The sequence below is a fragment of the Pinus tabuliformis genome, chromosome 6 (genome assembly GCF_031772625.1).
Source record: "Pinus tabuliformis cultivar Carrire ecotype Pingquan chromosome 6, CPIR1, whole genome shotgun sequence".
Lineage (NCBI taxonomy): Eukaryota > Viridiplantae > Streptophyta > Pinopsida > Pinales > Pinaceae > Pinus > Pinus tabuliformis.
In genome coordinates, this window is record NC_142292.1 from 397,091,767 (window position 1) to 397,114,896 (window position 23,130).

The following is a 23,130-nucleotide window of genomic DNA, read 5'->3' on the forward strand; positions in this document are numbered from 1 at the left end:
AAAATTTGTTTGCATGAATCCTTCAAGAGAACTTTGATATATGCATCTCTTGAACTTAAAATCTCCCATTTAAGTAAGTCACTAGGATTTCTAAGTAGATATCTCCACTCTCTCGCCCTCTTCATAAATCTTGCCCTAAATGACTCCATTTCCCAATTAGATCAAGGCACTAGTCTAGTAGGTGTTGATCAAAACCCTAATTTCTCTATTTTTCTTTCTTTTCTTGGTAACTACGATTAGGGTTAGGTTAAATTTGCATTTTCAACAATTTTATAATTATGTATTATTTACCTAGTAAAGGAATTGCATTAAATAAGCTTGAAAGAGGCAAAATCTAGCATTAATTGCATGTTAAAACCTTAAACTAGGGATGATGTCATCATACTTCTGTATTTTATGCATGTTTCAATAAAAACTACATTGTTTGCCCTAAACCTAATCTATTTCCTTGATAGCCTTGCTCCTTTGTTGATTCATGCTTGATAGGCTATCTTCTAGAGCTACTATATGCTATCATGTGCCCTAAATCTGCATATCTTACAAACCCTAACGTATAGAATCTCTCTTATAAATTTTGAAGGTCTTAAGGAAGTGAAGAACTTAAGTCAACTCTTAAGTTCTACACTTCAAGGCTTCATCGATACCCTTTCCCTCAATCATCAGACCTTGCATAACCATTAAGCCCTCCATTAAATACCTTTATGACTATGTTGCAGGAAACGTTGGTCCTAAGGGCATTTCTGGGCTGAAACGAAATGGAAACGAGTTTGGTACGGCCTAGAAACACATTTCAGGTCGTACTTCCATGTTTCGTGTGGGGCAAATGTGGCCCATTACGTCCTGAAATGCGTTTCCAGGTTGTACAACCACGTTTCAACGATAATGTGACCTTTTTTTCAGTTTATTTTTAAATCTTTTGTGTTTTTTTTTTTCGCTCCCTGCCAATTCAGGAGTGATAGAGGGAGCTATTAAAGATTGGAAACAATTTTTTTTAGTGGGGCAGCCTATTGTTCAAGCCTATGGCCCTAGTGTTGATATGCAGTTCATGGTAATGTTAAATTCTTAAAGTAAAAGTGACATTCTCCTTTATCTTTCATTTTCATCCTTTTAGATCTCACTCAAAATCCAGAGAACTTATCTACTTTTCAGGATTTCAAGATTGGGGGGATTGCAATGTTTCCATTGGATTTTTTCATGTACTAGCCTACTAGGGTATGGAACTTGTATTTAATCAAGAGAACCAAGCCCTCTATGCAGGGGAGACTCCCAATAATCAAGAGCACTTAGGGTACTAGCGTATGGAACTTGTATGTAATCAAGAGCACTAAGGTCGTTCGACTATGCAGGAGAAGACTCCCAATCAAGCACGAGACAAGAAATTAGAAATTTTTCGTGGCTGATTTTGGATATTGCTATTTTCATTATGTGATCATTCATGACTAAATGTGATGTAATATTAGAGACTTACAGTTTATGCATTGACATTGGACAATTTAATCATAATGTAATAAATTAGAATGTATCATGTATGCTTTATGATTGCACATATTTCTTAAATGTCCTAATCTATATATATATATATATATATATATATATATATATTGTGTTTCCCCGTTTCCAAAATTTGGGGGGGGGGGGTCAAGTTTTGTACCCATGCCCGTTTTGGAAACTTGTACTCGTTTCCACGTATCATGCAACTTAGCTTTATGGTGATCTTCTGTAGGGAAGCCTCCCTTATGGGGATAAATTTCACCACTAAACAATTGGAGAGAAACCACGAAGGTGACAATGGTGGTCGATCTCCTATTGCTATAAGACATAGGTTTCCTAGTGGGGCTTTGCACTAGGCCTGCTAGATTTCGCAATACTAGTGACAATGGTGGCTAATCTCTTGTTGACATAAGACCTAGTTTGCCTAGTGAGGCTTTGCACTAGGCCTGCTAGATTTTGCAGTTACAGTCCTAATCAATGGGGCAGCATCCCAGTTCTTAAACCAAATAGGGGTCTCAAGCAAGGATGCCCCCTCTCCACTCTCCTACTCCTAATGATAGTGGAAGGATTGGGAAAATTATTAAAAGAGGCATCAGAGAATGACAACTTCAAAGGGGTCTGCATAGGTCCTACTTACAATATCATGTATCTTCTGTTCATGGATGATATCCTGGTTTTCTATTAAAGTTCTAAAAGGATGGTTGACTCTTGAGAAGTTTAAAAATATTCTAGACTTATTCTACAAAGCTACAAGTATGATAATAGATCTAGACAAACCCACATTTTCCATGTGGGACATTCCAAAACATGAGTAGGGATATTTCTCCCACTTATTTCCTTACTAGGTGATTGATATGGATCAAGGACTAAGTATTTGGGGTTCCACTTAAAACCAAATTTGAACAATAAAGGTGATTAGCAATGGTTGGTTTCCAAAGTAGAAAAGAAGATAAAGCACTAGTACAATCGGTGACTATCAAGAGGAGACAGACTAGTACTTGTTAAAGTAGTACTGGAAGCCATACCAGTATACTGCATTAAAATTAAGAGATCATTCTATAAATTCATCTCGTCAAGAGATAACAAAAAGAAAGGTCTTGTGTTGTCTTCCTAAAAATATTTGGCAGCTCCAAATGCAAGTGGAGGGTGGCACCTAAAAACCATATTCCTCTTCTCCAAGGCCTTAGCTACAAAAATGAATGTTGGATGGTACAAGGAGAAGGTTTGTGGGTCAAGGTAATTAGAGCCAAGTATTTGTGCCCATACACAGTTCAGGAATGGATTTGGAATTCACTAAAACAGGTGCATAATGTATCATCTGGAAAGATGTGAACTCAGATTTCTAGCCAGTTGGTCACTCCCTGATCTGGAAGGTAGGTAGATGGGATAAAGTACAGATTGGGCTTCATCCCTAGATAGGAATTAAAGGTCACCGAAGATTACCCCCTCAGGTGAGAGAAGAGTTAAGAAACAAAGGGTTCTTTTCATATGGATAGGTTATGAATCAAGAGAGATCTACAAATTGACAACAAAAATGGCTCACCTTGGAGGAGGTAGGATTGGGAGAGCTAGCGAAAGCATGTAAATCATAGCCAAATGGCAATGTCAAAATAGAGGAAGAAGATGACCAACTGTTATGGTCTCTCAACCCCCTTAGGGGCTTATATGCCCAAACGAGGATACAAAGCCCTTGCCAAGGAAAGCTCGGAGGGACAACCAGTTTGGTGGTGGAAAAATCATCTGGAAGCTAAGGTGCCTCTCCAAAAATAGAAATTTGATGTTGCTGGTTTTAAATAACAAGGCTCCAACATGGGAGGTTCTAAAAGAAAATAATTTTATTAGCCCAAATTGGTGTAGCTTATGCCAACAAGCAGAAGAAACAGCCACTTACTTGTGAGTTGTGACTTGTTTTTTCTCTAAAGTGGTCTCAAGAGAAGTTGGCTGTGTGATAGGGTTAAGAAATGCATAGGAATGAGGAAGAATTGAAGAAGCCTTAAGGATTTGGTTTATAAACAAGGATACAAAGAAGTTCAAAGCTGTTGCATTAATTATAGCTTGGAGAATATGGCTTGCCATAAATCTGACGCTATCTGAAGGACAAGATACACTTCCTCTCAAATGTGCAATCCAGTCTCTAAATTTCCTAATGGCATATCCACCAGTAGAGGAAAAACAAACAAATACAAAATATGAAGTTATCAATAAAGCCATTCCCTGGGCATACTTTGATGGTGCCTCTCAATGGAATCCCCCAAAAGGACGTTCAAGAGGGATCATGCGTCTCTCCTCAAATCACAGTACAGCCTTCAAATCTGGGATTAGGCAGGAAACTAACAACTATTGTGAACTGATGCCTCTCAAATTAACCCTACAGTTGGCTCAAGAATATGGTGTTACACAGTTACAAATTTTTAGGAACTCTCTACTGGTTATTCAATGGTTATGAAAGAAAGTATCACTCCGAAATTTCATTGACAGCCAACTTTTGATGATTTCCAACAACACCAACAATCTTTTCACACATTTATTTGTCTCATATACACGGACAGGAAAAATATAGCTGATGGCCTTTCAAAAGAGGCAATGGGGATGGAGCGGGGTACTTGGAGCATCTCCATATTTCAAGGATAGCACATAAATGTTTCTCTCATGCACCTTGGCTATAGAATTATTACAGTAGACAGATTCCTGATTGTGATCTTTGGAAAGATGTATTTTTGTTTGTAAATCCATGAACAGTCAATTTTATTATAATTACAGCTCACAATTTTGAATAGTGGACAATTCTCAAATTCTGCGGATGGTTTCCTTTTTGGCTTGTTTCCGATATGTAAGACATGTATTCAGAGCTTCTATGCTCAATCAGAATCAGGCTACAGAGCACTTTTTTGAATTCCTTGATGCATATGACAATGTATCTTTGTTTATTATATATAAAGTCACAGACATTTTTCCTTGGAAAAAAAGAATTCCACTGCAATCATTTATAATAATAAAAACATGATTGAATTAGGATTTTGGTATAATGTCAAGTTCAATACCTCTGAAAACTGAATGAGGTGCAGCCCCAGCTGTCGTTCACTTTCATGATTCAAATGAATACTTTCTGTCTGGAAAAAAAACAGTTCTTCAAACCATCAAATATATTTCTATGCTCCAAACTATACAATCATAAAGAACGAGAGGTCATTGCTTTCTGACAAGTTTCAATATGCATGACATAAACAATTATAGCTGCCTTAGCGATTACCAGTGCTGTGGAAACTACTTGCCTTTTTCAGTTCTTCTATGTCTTTCCCAGACTTTCTAATGATAGAACATATGCGCGCATGAGCATACAAAAGATAAACTGCTGTATTTCCCTGAAAATGCATGTAAGAGTAATACACAAGTTAATATATGATAAGAAAAACAATTGTGGCATGAGATTTATATATTATGATTTGAGCTATTTTTGGTTGAAGGCTTGACTTTATCTTCAACATCCATATTAGAAACAACTATTGTGCTACAAGCTATTATGCAATACAAACTGAAGAGAACTTAAAATAAGTTTAAGGTAAAAAATATTCTCGTGTTTTGTCTTATGCATGTGTTCTATGAAATCAGACAATGTTGGATGTGTTGTGATGGTTGGAGTTTGGGAGTTTCTTCCAGTCATAGGCACACCTTATTCAAATGCCTCAACCAAAGTTTTTAGTATTTTACTAATGGAAATTATCAAATGCAACTATACTCCAAAGGTCTGTTAAGAAAGGGTGCCTGTCGACCCATATTTGTACCTTATTGTGAAAAATGAATTGGGATATCTCTGTGAAGCAGTTTTAATAATAATAACTGCTTAATCTGCACTTGCAAATGGCACTGCTATATCCTCACGTAGAGTTGTTTATATCAGATGTAGTGTTTTGATCTATGTTTCACTGGCTGTGGGGACGGGGGGACAGGGGGTACGGGGGGACGAGTTTCCAGGACAGCTAGAGTGCACCCCCAAATTTTCAGGGGACGAGAGGTTGGGGACGGCAAGTGCGGCAACTAATTTTTATATTTATTAAAAAATTAAAATTAAAATAAAATTTAGTATTTCAGCGTAAACATGAATGATAAATTAAAATATAAAAATTAGAACTATTATTAATTTTGAAATTCAAATTACAAAATAAAATACTAAAGTCTAATACTATCTAATCATCATTGTGCATCACAAAAACAAATCTCGTCATCATTGCCCATTTTCAAGAACTTAGGAAGTACTATTAGTCTGCTACATCGTACAATCTACTATTGTCTACATAATCATTCTATGATGCATGATGAATCATTTCAAAATTTAAATAGTAGCTAAACTTTAAAGACAAAACTGTAAACATGAACAAGTCATTAAAATTTAATTATAAATCCCAAATTAAGAGTCTAGAAATTAAGAACCTTGAGGGACCCGTCATCAATGTAATGTATATTATAATCATTCAAAATCACAATTATTTACAGAGCACAAAAAGTATTATCATCCCATCTATTTACCTTATAGCATTAAGCATTAAAGATGAGTTAGCCATTATAATGTTTATTTCAGGTGTAACAAATGTTATGTACAAAAGTAATAATGTCATAAAGTGAAATGAATTATATATAATAAATTATGTTTATGTTAATGTTAATGTAGTCAGGGAATTAGTTGAATGGTTCCTAAAATGAATAATGGAACTTGCTATGTATATAGACAACACCACTAGTAATTCAGTAGCACATTGATATATCATCTTATCTCTCATCTAGTCTCTCTTGCTCGTCTCTTGCATATATTTAACATGGTATTAAAGTCATGGTGATTGTGGCATAGGGAAATTTCAAAGATTCATGCCAAGAAAAGGTTTGTCATAGACATGGAGAAAGAGACAATTTCAAATTGAAGGCAAATTAATTCATGGAGTATAGTGACTTTAAACTGTAAACATGAATAAGTCATTAAAATTTAATTATAAATCCCAAATTAAGAGTCTCAAACTTCACCCTGTTGCTCGACTCTTACCTCATTTGCAACCTTCGCTCGAGTTCTCTCAGCTCTGTTTACCTTTGCCGCTGTGAATGGAGTTCTTTGTTCAATGTAACGAATAAAATATATAAATAATATAAATATAATGTAAAAGATAATAATCATAAATAATAGTTAAGTTAAGCTAATAATTAGGTTGAAGAGGCATGTCTAATAGGACATGACTCTTCATGAAGAGACGCTTGCGTGATATATAAGCAAGCCTCTTGTTCTCATTGTAAATCATTATCATTATCATTCTTATTCATATTTAATATATAATATTTGTATCCTCATGGATATCTTTATATTCCTAGTTTTCTTGAATAATTAATTTAAGGTATCAGAGCCAAGTTTGGCTGATCACCAGGCATTTGGTTATCAGCCTATCATCAACCTTTTTGCTGTCATAATTGAAGCGTTTCGCTATATATTGGGAGATTCTCCATTTTTTAGGCCTTTGGTCATTAAAAAAAAAAATAACCAAAAAAAATATAAGTAAATAAATTAAAAAAAGAAGAAGAAAATAAAAAGTAAAAAAACAAAAAACAAAACCGATACAAAATCTCATACCAAGTATATTCAAAGCTTTTTACGTGGAGAAGCCCATGGTTTTAAAAACAACCCATGGTAATTGCCCATGGTATTTTAAAAAGTTAAAGGAAAAAAAAGAAAAACAAAAAACAAAAGTGGAAGGTAAATATTGGTAAATATTACTTTTTACAGGAGGTTTTAAAAACAACCCATGGTAATAGCCCATGGTATTTTAAAAGTAAAAGATATTTTGATAATATTGGAGAAAAAAAAGTGTGATCTAAATAATTTTAATCGTTCAAATCTAAAGATTGTGACCGTACCAAGAGTCACGTCTCATCCAAATCTTCCGAGAAAAATGTATTATTATAATTATAAAAAATGATACTATATAAGCCTTATATAGTTACATATAAAAGGAAAAGTGGGTCTCAAAAAAGTATATATAAATTTTATATAATTATAATTTTATAATATATATAAATTATTATTATAATTTTTTTTATTAAAAGAGCGAACCAAAAAAAGAAGAAGAAGAGGAGAATATTTGAAAAATATATATAGGAGAAATAAGTGATATTTTATAATAAAAATAGCTCCAGTTGACATATTGTTTATGTAAAAACATCAAAGAAAAAATGGAGACTAGTAATGAAAGGTTTCCTGAAACCCGTAGTACATGTGTTTGCACACTATTTAACATCAAAGGATCACTCGCAGGAAGAGACATCATAATCTCTATCAGTCCTACTGAAAGAAGTAATTATGTTAGTCCTAAATGTGCTAATCAATTGGTGATTCCTGAATCAAATATAGTTGAAACAAATTTTTTTGGCAAACAATACGATATAAGCAATTTACACCTAAATATTGGAGATTATACTTTTACCTCACAATTCACTGTGCAAACCCTATCTTTTAACGATAATGACATTGTTTTGGGATCACCATGGATGAAAACTCTAGGTTCCTTTATTCTAAATAATAAGAAAAAGTTTTTAACATTTTCTTACAAGAAGAAGAAAATAACGCTCCAAGATGTTACATTGAAACCTAATTCAGTAACGCCAGAAGATATATCGGATATTTCAAAAGTAATTTCTCAAGAAGGTAAAAAAGTATTACAAAATATGCAAAATGAAATTGACAAAATCACTATTGACAAAAATGAAGAAGTTTCTCGACTTAAAAACCATAGTGAAAAACTGCTGATGCAAATTAAGATACTAAAGAAGGATAAGAAGTCATTAGAAAACCAGGTACAACAACTTATCAAGAAGGAAGCATCAAATGTAGGAATTCAAGTTGATGACAAAACAACACATACCGATTCAATGAATGTCACAACTCAGGAAGAAGACAAGCAAGTTGAAGAAAAGACGTGCGTGGATGTTGCAATTCAAACGATGAACATCCCCAATGAATGTTTCATAACAAACTCAACATCTTCGCCAGAAGAAAATATAAAAATTGTCGCATGCCCAGTAAGGAAAAATCAAACAAAAAAGGTTCCATATCGGCATCCGAATCATGAGAACAGACGAATCAACCATGCTACATATTTGAACAAGTCAGAACCAAAACAACAAACTGATGTTCCGGATAATAGTAATGTAATCTGAATCCAGCCTTATGCTAACAAGTTGTCACAAAATTCCAGTGATCAAAATGCTATACAGAAGATTAATCTGGGATGGTTTGATCCCTTATCGGTGCGACAATTTTGTTTGTCACTAAGAAGATCATATCAACTTTTATCGACGAGGATGACTATTCCAAAACAGAAAGACTTTCAAAGCCGAAAAAGAGATCAAGCTTTTTTTCATCGACAAGCTTTGAGGACAAAGCTTTTTGAGGAAGGAGGCAATGTAACGAATAAAATATATATATAATATAAATATAATGTAAAAGATAATAATCATAAATAATAGTTAAGTTAAGCTAATAATTAGGTTGAAAAGGCATGTCTAATAGGACATGACTCTTCATGAAGAGACACTTGCGTGATATATAAGCAAGCCTCTTGTTCTCATTCTAAATCATTATCATTATCATTCTTATTCATATTTAATATATAATATTTGTATCCTCATGGATATCTTTATATTCCTAGTTTTCTCGAATAATTAATTTATAGAAGGAACTTTGTTCGCTTCATTCAACGTTTACCTTCGCCTGTCGTCTCAAACTTCGCTCGACTCTTACCTGCAACCCTCGCAACCTGTGTTTACTTGCAACCTTCACTCGAGCTCAGTGTTTACCTACAACCTTCACAACTTGTGTTTACCTTCGTCGTCGTGTCCTTGTAACAATGTTTACCTTCACCATCGTCGTGTAGTATAGTGTGTAGTATGCGATAGGTTTAGTTTAGTGTGTATGCAATAGGTTTAGTTTAGTTGATAAGTTTAGGTTTCAAAATTTGTTTTTTAATTTTTTGACTTTAAAGTTTAGAACTTAGGTTTTCAAATTTATTTATTTTAATTTAATTTTTTTTAAGTTTAATGTGCATGATATTAGGGGACGTCCTAAAGTCCCTCGAAAAGTCCCCAATTTTTCGAGGGATGGCCCAGGGATGGCTTAGAAGTCCCCAAGTCCCTGATGGAGTCCCCGACCAATTGGGGAAGTTTCTAACAAGTTCCAAAGTACCTAGAACGTTGAGACAAAGGGAACGCCATGAATTTTGGTGGGGACTAGTCCCCGTGCAACATAGGTTTTGATACCTTCGCTAAAGCAGCAGGGGTCGTAATTATGAGGAAAAGACAAAGGCCCATATGATTTTGCAGGATGACTTCCTGACTGCCTTGAAAATAAAATGTTAAACTTATACAAATGATAAGGTGCCCAGGCATCCCCTTCGGAATCGGCAGGCCTTCAACAAAGTTGTGTTAAGAGTCTAGTTACCAAGATTCTGATCTTGATACAGATACAAAAGTGGATCTGCCAATTTTTTGAAAAACTAGGATCCGAACACGGCCAGGAGACTAGTTTGAACAATGTAAATATATTTTTATAATTTTTAAAAATAATTTTACATAAAAAAAAGTAAATAAATTATATATATATATGGACCTTATAAGTAATATTTATAATACTTATAAAAATAATTAATATGTTAGACGAATAATCTTATAATTAGCTATTATTTACAAGTATTTAACATTAATTATACAAATTAAGCATTAATTATTCTATACTCTGAATATGCGTTCAAGTAAGCTCTGAAGTTAACTATATTAAATATATAAGTGTTAAAGTTAACTATATTTAATATGCTTTAATATATTAACTTTCCCTTTATTATGCTCTGAAGTTTGAAGTTAAACATTAATTAAGTTAAATTACCATTTATATATTTGAAAGCATATCCATTAAAATTTATTATAGTTGTCTATTGAGAAATCTTAAGGGCAATAGTTAAGATGATTTCTCTTTTTATGATAATTGTTTGTGATGTCTTTTTACTTTTTCTTACTTATTAGCTTCTTCACTTATTATTATGTTCGAATATCATCAAACAGCTACCAAAACAAGAAGAACAATAGTACACAAGAACACAGAATGTAGGCTGCAAGCCAGGGCCAAAACCTCTCCACTTGAGAGGAAAACCCGCAAAATCTCTTCTCTTCTTATAGATTCTTCAATTGACGAATTCCAAGACCTCTAGACCAAGACCAATACCCTCCAAGACCAAGTCCAACCTTTCTGAATGATGTGCTTCCCTTGTCCAAGTCAAACCCAATCAAATCTCTTCCAACAGCACAACTTTGACCCCCAGCTTCATAATTTCGGCCTCTACTGTAGGTCTGAAATTTTTGGCCCCCTGCAACTGCTACTGCATCCACACGTGTGAGCAAAATTAGCCTTCCAAGGCCTCCTAGCAACTTTGATTGCCTTGCTTCTTTGTCTAAGGCTAGTAGGTGACCTAGTAGACCCTTCTTCCAGCAGATTTGATCCTTTTCCAACAGATAGAGAATTTCGACCTTGAAGTTGCAAACCCTAGCTTCTCTTCTTCGCACACGTGAGAGAGAATTAGCCCAAAAACAATCTTTCTTCGTCCTCTTCCTACTTCGCTTGCCTTCTTGTTCTTCTCCTTTGCTTGAATGAGTGAGTGATGTATGTATCTCAAGGAGGTCGAGTTCCTTCCTTTATATAGGCTTCTCAAGGTGGACGTGGCTCCTCAAAATAGGTTGACTTCCCAGCTGCGAGGCCAACTTGGTCTCGAAGGGTATTTTGACACTTTTAATGACAAACAAAAATTTCTTTACAGGTTACAATGTGCCTGATGGGGTCTTCAATGTATGGCAATGACTCTTTTGACTTCTTGACCTAGGAAAAACCCTAGAAGCACTCAATGGGTGCTTGACCTATAAAATAAAAGACCTTGAGCATGAAACCCATGCTCCAAAAATAATAATAATAATTTTCTTTCATTTTACAATATATAAGAATCAAAAGTACATTTCATATTTATGAAGACCGAACCTAGTTACACATTTTTCAACACTCCCTCTTAACTAGGGAGGTATTCATAAATGGTACATGGACATTCTCAATCTGAAGAGATCTCATAAGAAGAGTCGAATTGGTAACCCATCTGTTTAGCATCATATCAACCAACATTATCATAGAGCAAGGCCTTGAATATTAGCTCCATCTCTCCACAAGATCAAAGCACGTTGTTGGTGAGACCAACGATTTATAGACACCATCATCATTGTCTCTCAAGGTACATACCCTACCCGAGTGTTAACAGAGTATGAGCTTCCTTGGACTATTATTATCTTGGATAGCTAGTGCTCAAAGAATATCAGTCCACGACTACTCTTATCTTGAATGCCCAACCTCATCCTCAAAGAGTATCAGATGTCAGATACTTACCTCATCCTCCATTCTGTCTTCCCAAGCGAAGACAAAAATGATGTGTCTATCTCTCCCTCTCAACCAGGAAGGATACATCAACCAAACCAAGTTTGTCTCTCAAATACACAAGCTTCTTCCTACCTGCTCATCCGTGGAGATGTATTGTAGTTGCAGCACACCATCTTGTACTAACTTCTAAATGTAGTTATACTTGTTGTTGATATGCTTTGTCTTTCCATGTAATATTGGGTCTTCAGAAAATCTTATACAACTAGTGTTATGTTAAGTCCCTATACTACTAGTGTAGCCACTTATTGTTATTAGTGCAACCCCCTTATTGTATTGTTGTGCCCAAGTAGTCCCCATATTGTTATTATTGTGCCCCATAGAAGCCCACTATTGTTATTATTGTGCCCTTACAATATTATTGTTATGTAGGCTCTGATTATATTGTGACCCCTTAGACTCCTATATAGAGAAATGAGGCCTTGTCATTTGTATCATCCAATAATGGTTCATTTGTGTAATGTAAAGGAGGTTGCCCCCTCAAAAACGCTAATTTTGAAGTCGTTGACCTATTCTTCTTCTATTTTGTGAGTTGGTTACATAACATTTGGTATCAGAGCTTTGGATTCTAGGGTTTCACTTTTGTAAATAGGTCATCGTGGCATTTTCGCTATAACTTTTTTTCTACAAAGTTTCAAAAGCTGAAATTAAAACTCAGTGGAGCCGAAATCTTAGCGAACCTCATGTACGAATTTCAAATCTTGGTTCGCTATATTTTCAGAGATATGACCAAAGAAAGTTAGGGTTTTTGCAAGATCTCGAATTCCATCTCAAACAAGTGACCTTGGGAAAATCGTCATAACTTTCTCTCTGAGCATCAGATTCAAATTTCGTAAGAAGTGTCAAAAAGAGGACAGACTGTAGTTTGTTGGGTGTTGTTTTCAAGGTCGAAGGTCGAAGCAATGATAGGTGGCACAGTTCGCTCTCCTGAACCAGTTTATAATCAGGTCATCGTCGGAGATTCGGCATAACTTTTTCTTGGAGAATCCAATCTTGATCAGACTTTTGGGGTTGGAAAGAGGACTCAGAGGGCTACCGCAGGATGAAATTTCAGACCTTGGAGATCAGAAATTACAGAGATACAACAGATTTAATATCAAGCTCCTACAAAGTGAAAAAAAAGTGTGTAGTTTTTAAAATTTGCATAAGTTTTGTTTGAAAAATTAGTTTGAAGTGATTCAAAGGGAATAGTGAATCATAATTATCATTAATTGATGCCCCGAAGAAAGAAAATGGAAACACCTAGTAAGCAACCTACAAGCTCTACTATGACACATGAAGAAGAGGAAGAAATGCAACATGATATATCAAAATTGCAAGACGAAGTGCATTAAATTTCGTTCTCACAAAAAGTAACAAAAAATGAATTGGAAGTCACTGATGAATGTTAAGATAGATGGTATAAAAAGGAACATGGGAATTTTGAATGATGGTTTAAAAGCAGACATGGAAGCGATGATGAATGTCAAGATAGAGGGGTTGAAGGAAGGTTTGGCAAAGTTGCTAGAAGAAAGGCATCCCACTGGTGACAAGGCAATCCATGAAAATCATGATGAAGACAGGGAATATCAATTACGATTTTAGAGACTCCAATGAGGGGTTTAAGAACCACCACATTCCAAAGATAGATATGAAGAAGTTTGATGGCAAGGATACAGTAACTTGGGTACTACAGATGGAGCAATATTTTGATCTACATAATGTGCAACCCTCACAAAAGGTGCGTATTGCATCTTTATATTTAGAACCCAATCAGTTTGTATGGTTTAGAACCCAATCAGTGTGTATGGTATAGATGGCTTTGTTCTCGTAAACCACTTGTCACCTAGTCAATTTTTACGGAGGAAATGATAACACATTATGAAGATACAAACAGCAACATGTTCTTTAGCCAAGTAATAAATCTCAACCAAAAGGGTTCAATGGTGAAGCACATTGAAGACTTCTAAAAATTGAACATTAGGGTAACCGATATTCTAGAGGAGCATAAGATTGATGTCTTCATAGGGACTTTAAAAGATAACATCCAACATGAGGTTCACCTTTGGGAACTTGATTCCCTAGAGAAGGCATTCAGGGTGGCCAGAAAAGTGGAAAGAAAAATTATGGCAACAACGAAGTCTACCACTCACAACCTACAAGGTTGACACCACAACAGTTGGAGGAAAAAAGAGCACAAAGGCTTTGTTATAGTTGTGATAGCAAATACACTAAAGGTCATAACTATGTTGAGAAGAAATTATTTTACATAGATTGTGAAGAGGACGAAGAAAAGGATCACGGAACATCAAAAGAAAAGGATATACACTAGGAACCAACCCCAGAGAAAGAAGAAATGAATCTGACCTTACAAGGTATTGCGAAAGATTGGTACTATGGCATACAAATTAGAGCTTCTTGCATCTTCCCGAGTGCACCCAATTTTCCATATTTCATGCTTAAAGAAGGTTATAGGCAGTGTCATAGGGTTCGTCGAACCTAAACGTTGAGGTCCGAAATTCAGCGAATTTCAAAAAAAATCTTAAAGTTCGTTTAGGTTCGAGAAGGTTCGACTTTATCTCAGTTCCTGCATATGCGATTTCGTACACCGATATGCGATCTATTGATCCAGATACGCGACTTATCATGTGGAAATGCGACTATCAGATTTTGGGAGTTACACGAATTATCAAAATGCAATAGGCGACTTATCTCATGAATATGCGATTATCTCAGACAGTTACATGATAGTTACGTGAGTTATCAGAGATGTGGCAATTTACTTGAACTATCTCCTCCAATTAAGAGATTATCTCCGAAAGTTGGGCGATTATGTATGCGATGCTAATTATTTCAGCAGGATTTATGTGATATGTCAATTATCTGTCGATTACTTGAGTGATCCTTGCGTCGTGCATGGGATATGCGAATTATCTGTGGGATATGTTTATTATTAACATGATCTCAATCAAATATGTGAATTAGCTCCATCGAATATATGAATTATAAACATCATCTCAGTTATCTCTGCAATATACTGATATTGCGATATACAGTTCAAATATAAAATATTACCATATCGTAATTATAAAATTACCGATATTGCGATATACAGTTCAAATATAAAATATTACCATATCGTAATTATATACTGCAATATACAGTTCAAATATTACCATATCGTAATTATAAAATTACTACGTGCAAAGATAAGTTAACATAATTTAAAAATTATATATTTTTACAAGAATTATTTTTAATATATTTTAAATTATACTGCATTAACGAAATTAGGGTATTGTTATTTTAAATATTATAAATTAATATAACTTCTATTTATGGAAAATTATAAATTTATTGATATAGTATATGATAAAAATGATAAATATATATTAATTATAAATGAATATAACAGATTTATGTAATTTTAATTATTATATACATATATATATATATATATATATATATATATTTAAAATTATATATATGAACGAACCTAATGGCGAACCTCATCGAAAAATTCGAACTCAAATCGAACTTAATTGTAATCGAATTCGAATTTGAATTCGAACCCAAACCATGTGACATTGGTTATAGGTGACAAGCTCCCAGTTCAAACAATCTTGTCGGAACTTGACGATGAAGGAAAAATCATATTGGAACCTAAAGCAGTCACGAAATCTAGAAACTGCTAGCTACGAAATTGTAAAAATTGGAAACTAGGGCCAAACTCCATGTGGGTCATCTTATTTACGGCAGCTGATATTTTTCTTGGATCGCTCTCATCGAGAGGTGTAGGATTGATCTAAAGATCATTCGATTTCGATAAGTATTTATGAAGATATGAATTTATTTTGATTATGGACAAATTGTCAAGTCAGCCAGCAACTTATGTAGGCTCAGAAGCCCAACAATCATGTCTATTCAACCTCTACGTTTTAGTATAAATAGAAGAGGACTTGAAGTCATTTGTCACACACACACTCACTCTTGTGATCTCACTTCATCCTGTTTTGGGTTCGATGAAGACGAGAGCTAGAGGGAGTGCCCTAGGGTATACACTACCCTAGATAACATGCCCTAGATCTAAATGCAGTCATGGGAGAATAAGCTCTATGTTGCTCAAAAAGCCGGAAAAGCTGGAAAAGCTAGAACTGCCAAAAAAGCCAGAAAAGTCGACACTGCCGGAAAAGCCGGAACTGCCAAAAAAGCTGGAAATGCCTGAAAAGCCGGAACTACTTGAAAAGCCGGAACTACCAGAAAAGCCGGAAAAGCCAGAAAAGCCGGAACTGCCAGAAAAGCCGTAACTGCGAGAAAAGTCGGAAATGTCAGAGCTGCCATAAAAGCCGGAAACGCTGGAAATGCCGAAAAAGCCAGAATTGCCAGAAAAGCCGGAAAAGTTGGACTGCCGAAAAAGCTGGAGCTGCCGGAAAAGACAGACGACTGTCGGAAAAGCCAAAAAAGCTGGAACTGCAGAAAAAGTTGAAAAAGCGGAACTGCCGAAACTGTCGGAAAAGCCGAAACAACCGACACTGTCGGAGCTGCCGAGAATAGCTAGAACTGCCAGAATTGCCGAGAACTGCTGAAACAATCGAAGCATATGTCTCCGAAGGAGAGCAGCTTGCAAGAGACAACTAACTAACATTGGGACAATTGTATGGTACTTAGCAGCGAATACACCAAGCATGCAATGTTACAGCTAGCATGCAAGGGACAACTAGCATGCAACAACAAGCACAAGCATGCTAGGGACAACAAGCTAGCAAGGTGCAACCAACACATAGGTCAGGATGGCAACATGGTGCAGCAATGGCACATAATGCAATACAGTGACGGGTACAGTCATGATTAATGAAGCGTGATGAGATGCACCATAGTGATGATGGGTGCAGCGCGGTGAGGTACACCATGATGACGAAATGCAGCACAATGATAGGTGAAGGAATCACCTTGGAGAATTAGTTGAAGCAGCATGTCTTCAACTGATCTCATGTATCATCTTCTTAGAGATGATCTATGCTCTTATCTACATAAGTCAAAGTGTTGAGTTCTGTTGTAAACGTACTATCTCTCTCTCTCTCTCTCTCTCTGCTGAACTATTGAAAAACATATAAGAAGAATTGATCAAGGGTTTCCCTACATTTGGGTTTGTCCCTGGCTAGCACCACATATTGTGTCCTCTTGTCTTGGCTTGTCTACTGCAATGTATGTTTATGTTTTATCTACAATTTCCTTTAATGCTAATGTGATTGCTAATCTAGAAAAGATATGGAGCTAACTGTCAAAATTGAAATAAATTGCTCTAAGCATAGAACATACCTAAAATTAACATGGTATCAGAGTTGAGGTGAAGACAATGCCCAAGCAAGAGTGAAAGAGCAATCACCGAAGACAGTTGGGAAAGGACAAAAGGATTAATGGATTCGTGATCCCTCTTCAATTTCACCAAGGGTGAAGTCAAAGCAGAGAATATTATCAAAATAGCGCAACAAAAGTTTCTGATGTCCTACCTAAAGATCACTTCATTGGGAAGTCCGGATCTAAGGGTGGAAGGAAAGGCAGATGCCTTGGTTGCAATAAGTTCGGCCATTATGCGAAGGAGTGTCCAAATGGCAGAGGCACATCTCTTGATGAAGATAACAATCATTCCAAGGACATCTTCAATGATCAAAGTAATGACGGGTAATGCAGGTCATCAAGGAAATGGCCGACTCTACAAAGAAAGCAAGGAACCCTAGGTATGAAGAATTAAATGTTGTTTTTGATAAGATAAAGAAGCATTATCTTGTATTGGCCCTCTCCTTCGGATTCTTTGGGAATCTGACTTATTGATTGTAGTGCTTCAAGGCACTTCATCGGATAGAAGGGTGCACTCTCTAATTTGGTAGAGATGGAAACAATCGTGGGATTATACTTGGAGTCGATGCCACCTATCCCAAAAAGGGTGTAAGGAATGTTACCCCTCATTTGAATGAGGGTAACTCGATTCATTTAAAGAATCTCTTTTATGTACCTGATCGCAAGAAGAACCTGGTGTCCATTTCAGCAATGGAAGCCAAAGGTTATGAGGTGACACTCATCGATGGAAAGGTACGTGTTTGAAAATAGAATTTACAAAGATGTTTTTGAGTTCAGAGTTGTATCAAGTTGCAGGAAGTCCACTAGGGACCATGTCCATTGACACATAGCACCAGAGGTCTATGAGTCAGATGGTGACAGGGATGCCTGAATTCGAAAAGAGCATGAAAGTACATGTCTGAGATGTACCGAAAGAAAATCTTGCAAGGGGACCATTCCCCTCATGTAGCAGATCCACAGGTTTGGAACAACCCGAGGGGTTTGAGATTGATGATCAGGAATCTCATGTATGCAGGTGGAAGAAAGCCCTCTATGGCTTGAAGCAAAACTCCTCGAGCGTAGTATGAGAGGATTGATAGCTGTCAGATGAAGCTGAGATTCACTAAGAGTGAAACCGATCCAAACCATTACCCGAAGGTTATGGATGATAGACCTCTTATACCGGCACCTTATGAGGACGACCTATTTCTGACAGGTGCAGACCCTCTCATTTGCAGAAGTAAGAGGGAGTTGGATTCCGAATGTGGAATGATAAACTGCAAGCCTGTGACTACCTCGAGGATCTTAACTTTCAGAAGTTATATGGTAGTGATGTCAGACCAGATTTTGGAAATGCCTCTTAGTTTCATAAACTCATTCGCGTTGATGTTCTTAGTGAACTTCCATTCGGACATATGTTTTGCAGTTAGCATGGTGAGCTCATATTTGGTTGAGCCTCACTGGATTGGTGCTAAGAATCTTCTAAGATATCTTCAGGGCACAATCTCTCATGAATTGAGATATACACTGCAAGAAATATGAAACTGCATGATTATTCGAATAGTGAGTGGGCAGGCAGTGTGGAGGATCACTATAGCACTCAATGTTGCACGAAGCGGGGACAAAGCGGGGACGTTTTTTTGGAAGCGGGGACGCGGAAGCGTCATTTTCCAAAAATTTAGGAAGCGAAGCGTCTGCCACATATATATATATATATATATATATATATATATATATATATATATATATATTGTGCATTTATACTCAAAACAAACATCCCAAATACCAAATTAGTTGTAGAAGACATAAAACATGCATATTTTTGCATAAATCAAGATATATATAACATCCATTGTACATTAATGATTAATTATTCAAGCATCAACCATTTAGATGCATCAACCATCTAGAATCTAGATTCTTCTCCTCTTGCCTAGCCTTTGCCTCTACCTCGATTGTCTAGGGATATTAGTCAACATTGCCCAATTTTGATCAAACTACCTAATTCAAGACATAAAATATGGTAGAAAAAGCTTAGCATGCTTGATCGATGATTTTGACTTGATTGAAAGGTAATTTTTTTCTAAGGGCGTGCCGCGTGACAAAGGAGTTCAACAATTAACACCAACACTAGGGTACATATAGGGCTTGGTGCTCTTGATTAAATGGTAATCGCATACCTTCATACTTGATATAATCTAATGAAATGCCACAATCCCATTGATCCTGAATTCCTGAAAACTGTTAAGTCTGTTGAATTTTGAATAGGATATGAAATTCTATTTTCTCCATATGAAGCCCAGTGAAGCTAGAACCACTCTCAAACATCCTGAGTCATTTCATGGTAATGTTAAAAATTTAAGTAAAAGGATGAAAATGAAAAATAAAGGAGAATGTCACTTTTACTTTAATAATTTAACATTACCATGAGGGAGCATCTGCTATATTTATATTTTTTTTGCCTTCATTCCTCACCCTAACCCAAGGTCGACCCACCCCCAACAAGCAAACTCACCTCAAATTTAAAAAAAAAAACGATTTTCTAAACAGCGCGAAGCTTTTCCGGAATCGTACAGAAGCGCCACGCTTCCAACGCCCGAAGCGCCGTACGAAGCGTGCTTCAGAGGCCTAGAAGCAACGCTTTCGTACCACGCTTCCGAATTTCCAGGAAGCGGCAAAAAAATCGGAAGTGGCGCTTCCGTACGGGACGCGCTTCGAGGCTTGGAACCGGGGAGGCGCTTCGTGCAACATTGATAGCACTTCTTAATGCTGGTTCTCTTTGGATTCTGCTTCGATATCATGGATGAGAAGGAAGCAGAAGTTGGTTGCTATAAGCACCGTCGAGACCGAATACATAGTTACAAGTATGATCTCGTGTGAAGCTGCATGGTTGCAGAAGCTCTTAAGTGAGTTGTTTGTAACTTTGTACACATGATGAATACCACTGTGATTCTCTGTGACAACCAGAGGTGGGATTCGATTATTGAGGAATCCCATATTCGATGATTGCTCCAGCAGATAGACATCAGATACTGCCTTATCTGGGATATGGTAAGTCGATGAGCGAGGAGGCTCCATCGCATTAAGATTGATGTACAGGTCGCAAACATTTTGTCAAAGCCCCGGGGAAAGGTCAAATCTGTGACTTTCCCGAACGACTTGGAGTCGTTGAGAGACCTTCTTATAAGGGTCCTGCATGTTGCATGCATTGAGCTCTGGGAGCTCTGGGGGCTTGGGGTACTTACTGGAGAAACATACGACCACAGGGTGACTCACCCTCCCTTAGTGGTGCACTATGGACAGGATGATTAGTTCTCCTGTGGGTCAGGATGATTAGTTCTCCCGTGGCGATTATGGACAGGATGATTCATTCTCCTGTGGGCCAGGATGATTCGTTCTCCATGGCGACTGTGGAACAGGATGATTTGTTCTCCTGTGGGCCAAGATGATTCGTTCTCTGTGGCGACTGTGGACAAGATGATTCGTTCTCCTGTGGACCAGGATGATTCATTCTCCGTGGCGACTGTGGAACAGGATGATTCGTTCTCCTGTGGGCCAAGATGATTCATTCTCCGTGGCGACTGTGGACAGGATGATTCATTCTCCTGTGGGCCAGGATGATTCGTTCTCCGTGGCGACTGTGGAACAGGATGATTCGTTCTCCTGTGGGCCAGGATGATTCATTCTCTGTGGCAACTGTGGACAGGATGATTCGTTCTTCTGTGGGCCAAGATGATTCGTTCTCTGTGGCGACTGTAGAACAAGATGATTCGTTCTCCTATGGGCCAGGATGATTCGTTCTCTGTGGCATCCACTGACAGGATGATTCGTTCTCCTGTGGACAGGATGATCTGTTCTCGTGTCGAGGCATCCTACCCATGTAGTCTGGGACTCATGGGAAGTACCCTCATCTGATCCATGAGCAGGGAAATGAGGATAGGAACCATAGTAGTTCTATCGATGGACGCATCTTTGTATTTACCGTACTCTTTATGCTAGGATGACCTCCATTGATCTGGGATCAATGAAACTGATCTTGGATCAGCATGAGTGGTTTGAGATACTCTCTTGCGATATTGATCTGGGATCAATGAAACTAATATGGGATCAATATGAGTGGTTTGAGACACTCTCTTGTGATATTGATCTGGGATCAATGAAACTGATCTGGGATCAGTATGAGTGGTTTGAGACACTCTCTTGTGATATTGATCTGGGATCAATAAAACTGACTTCAGGTCAGTAAGAGTGATGTGACACACTCTCTTCAGATGAAACAGACTTCGGGTCAATAGAGAATGGTATGAGACATTCTCGATCAATTCTTCTTCTTCATAGTTCAGCAGAGTAGAGCAGAGAAAAGTAGAGTAGAGAAGAGCAAAGTAGAGCTCAGCAAAGAAGATCTCAGCAGAGCAGAGCAGTGCAGGGCACTGATGGCAGAGATAGTACAGTCGGACATATGTATCGACGGATGGAGTTCTCCCTAGTTGAGAGGCAGTGTTAAAATTGGCAACTAAGGCCAAACTCCATGTGGGTCATCTTATTTATGGCAGCTGATATTTTTCTTGGATCCCTCTCATTGAGAGGTATAGGATTGATCTAAAGATCATCCGATTTCGATAAGTATTTACGAAGATATGAATTTATTTTGATTATGGACAAATTGTCAAGTCGGCCAGCAGCTTATGTAGGCTCAGAAGCCCAACAGTCATGTCTATTCAACCTCTACGTTTTAGTATAAATAGAAGAGGACTTGAAGTCATTTGTCACACACACACTCACTCTTGTGATCTCACTTAATCCTGTTTTGGGTTTGATGAAGATGAGAGCTAGAAGGAGTGCCCTAGGGTATACGCTGCCCTAGATCTAAATGCAGACATGGGAGAATAAGCTCTACGTTGCTCAAAAAGCCAGAAAAGTCGGAACTGTCAAAAAAGCCGGAAAAGCCGGAAATGTCGGAAAAGCCGAAACTGCCGGAACAGCAGGAAAAGCCGAAAATGCCAGAAAAGACGGAACTACCAGAAAAGCCGAAAAAGCCGGAAAAGCCAGAAATGCCGGAAATGCCAGAAACGCCGGAACTGCCAGAAAAGTAGAAAAAGCCGGAACTGCCAGAAAAGCTGGAAAAGTCGAAACTACCGAAAAAGTCGGAACTACCGGAAAAGACGGAAATGCCGGAAAAGCCGGAATTGCCAGAAAAGTTGGAACTACCAGAAAAGACGAAACTGCCAGAAAAGTCGGAAAAACCGGAACCAATGTTTTTAAAACCGGAACCGGTGACCGGACCGGTCCACCTAATGAACCGGTTTACCGACCGGAACCGGTCTAACCGGGACTGGTTTGGTCTAAACGAACCGGTTTTAAAAAAATACATTAAATAATTAATTTTTAATGAAACAAAACTATTTTTAAGATGTGAAACCATGATTCCAAGCTAATAGAGACAAAATATGCAAAGTTTGCTCATTTATATACCATGTAAAGGTGAATATATCAAAATGGCACCGAGTACAATACATATCATCGACAAAATAGCAAAATACATAAGAAATGAGGCTCTAAATGGCCTATAAAGTCCAAGCTGTTGAAACTTGAAGCTTTGGAAATGTGTCTAAATGGATAAACAACAGAGATAGAACATCATGTTTTTGTCAAATAGGTCTAACTCAGGTGGTTGAGAGAAGAAACTGTTATCTTCCCCACTAGAGTTCAAATCCTGCAGATGACATGTTCACTATTTGTGAGGCAATCGACATTGAGGCTCTTCATAAGCTATGAGGAATACCTCTCACTTATGGGCTGGAGGGTGGGGTGATAAATTGGATGTAAAC

The 23,130-nt window shown here is 37.1% G+C and overlaps 1 protein-coding gene across 3 annotated transcripts in view; it reads right to left on the minus strand.

The window, feature by feature from the left end:
* Window positions 1-23,130, minus strand: part of LOC149258976 (arginine--tRNA ligase, cytoplasmic-like) — a 284,232-nt gene that overhangs the window by 40,540 nt on the left and 220,562 nt on the right. For 2 of the 3 annotated variants that reach the window (XM_089417083.1, XM_089417097.1), the window contains exons 15-16: window positions 4,764-4,853; window positions 4,533-4,601 (exon numbers count right to left, since the gene is read on the minus strand). In XM_089417083.1, coding sequence (XP_089273209.1) covers window positions 4,533-4,601; window positions 4,764-4,853 — 159 coding nt within the window. Of the gene's footprint in view, window positions 1-4,532; window positions 4,602-4,759; window positions 4,854-23,130 lie in introns of all 3 variants that reach the window. The other variant, XM_089417091.1, reaches the window with a different exon arrangement.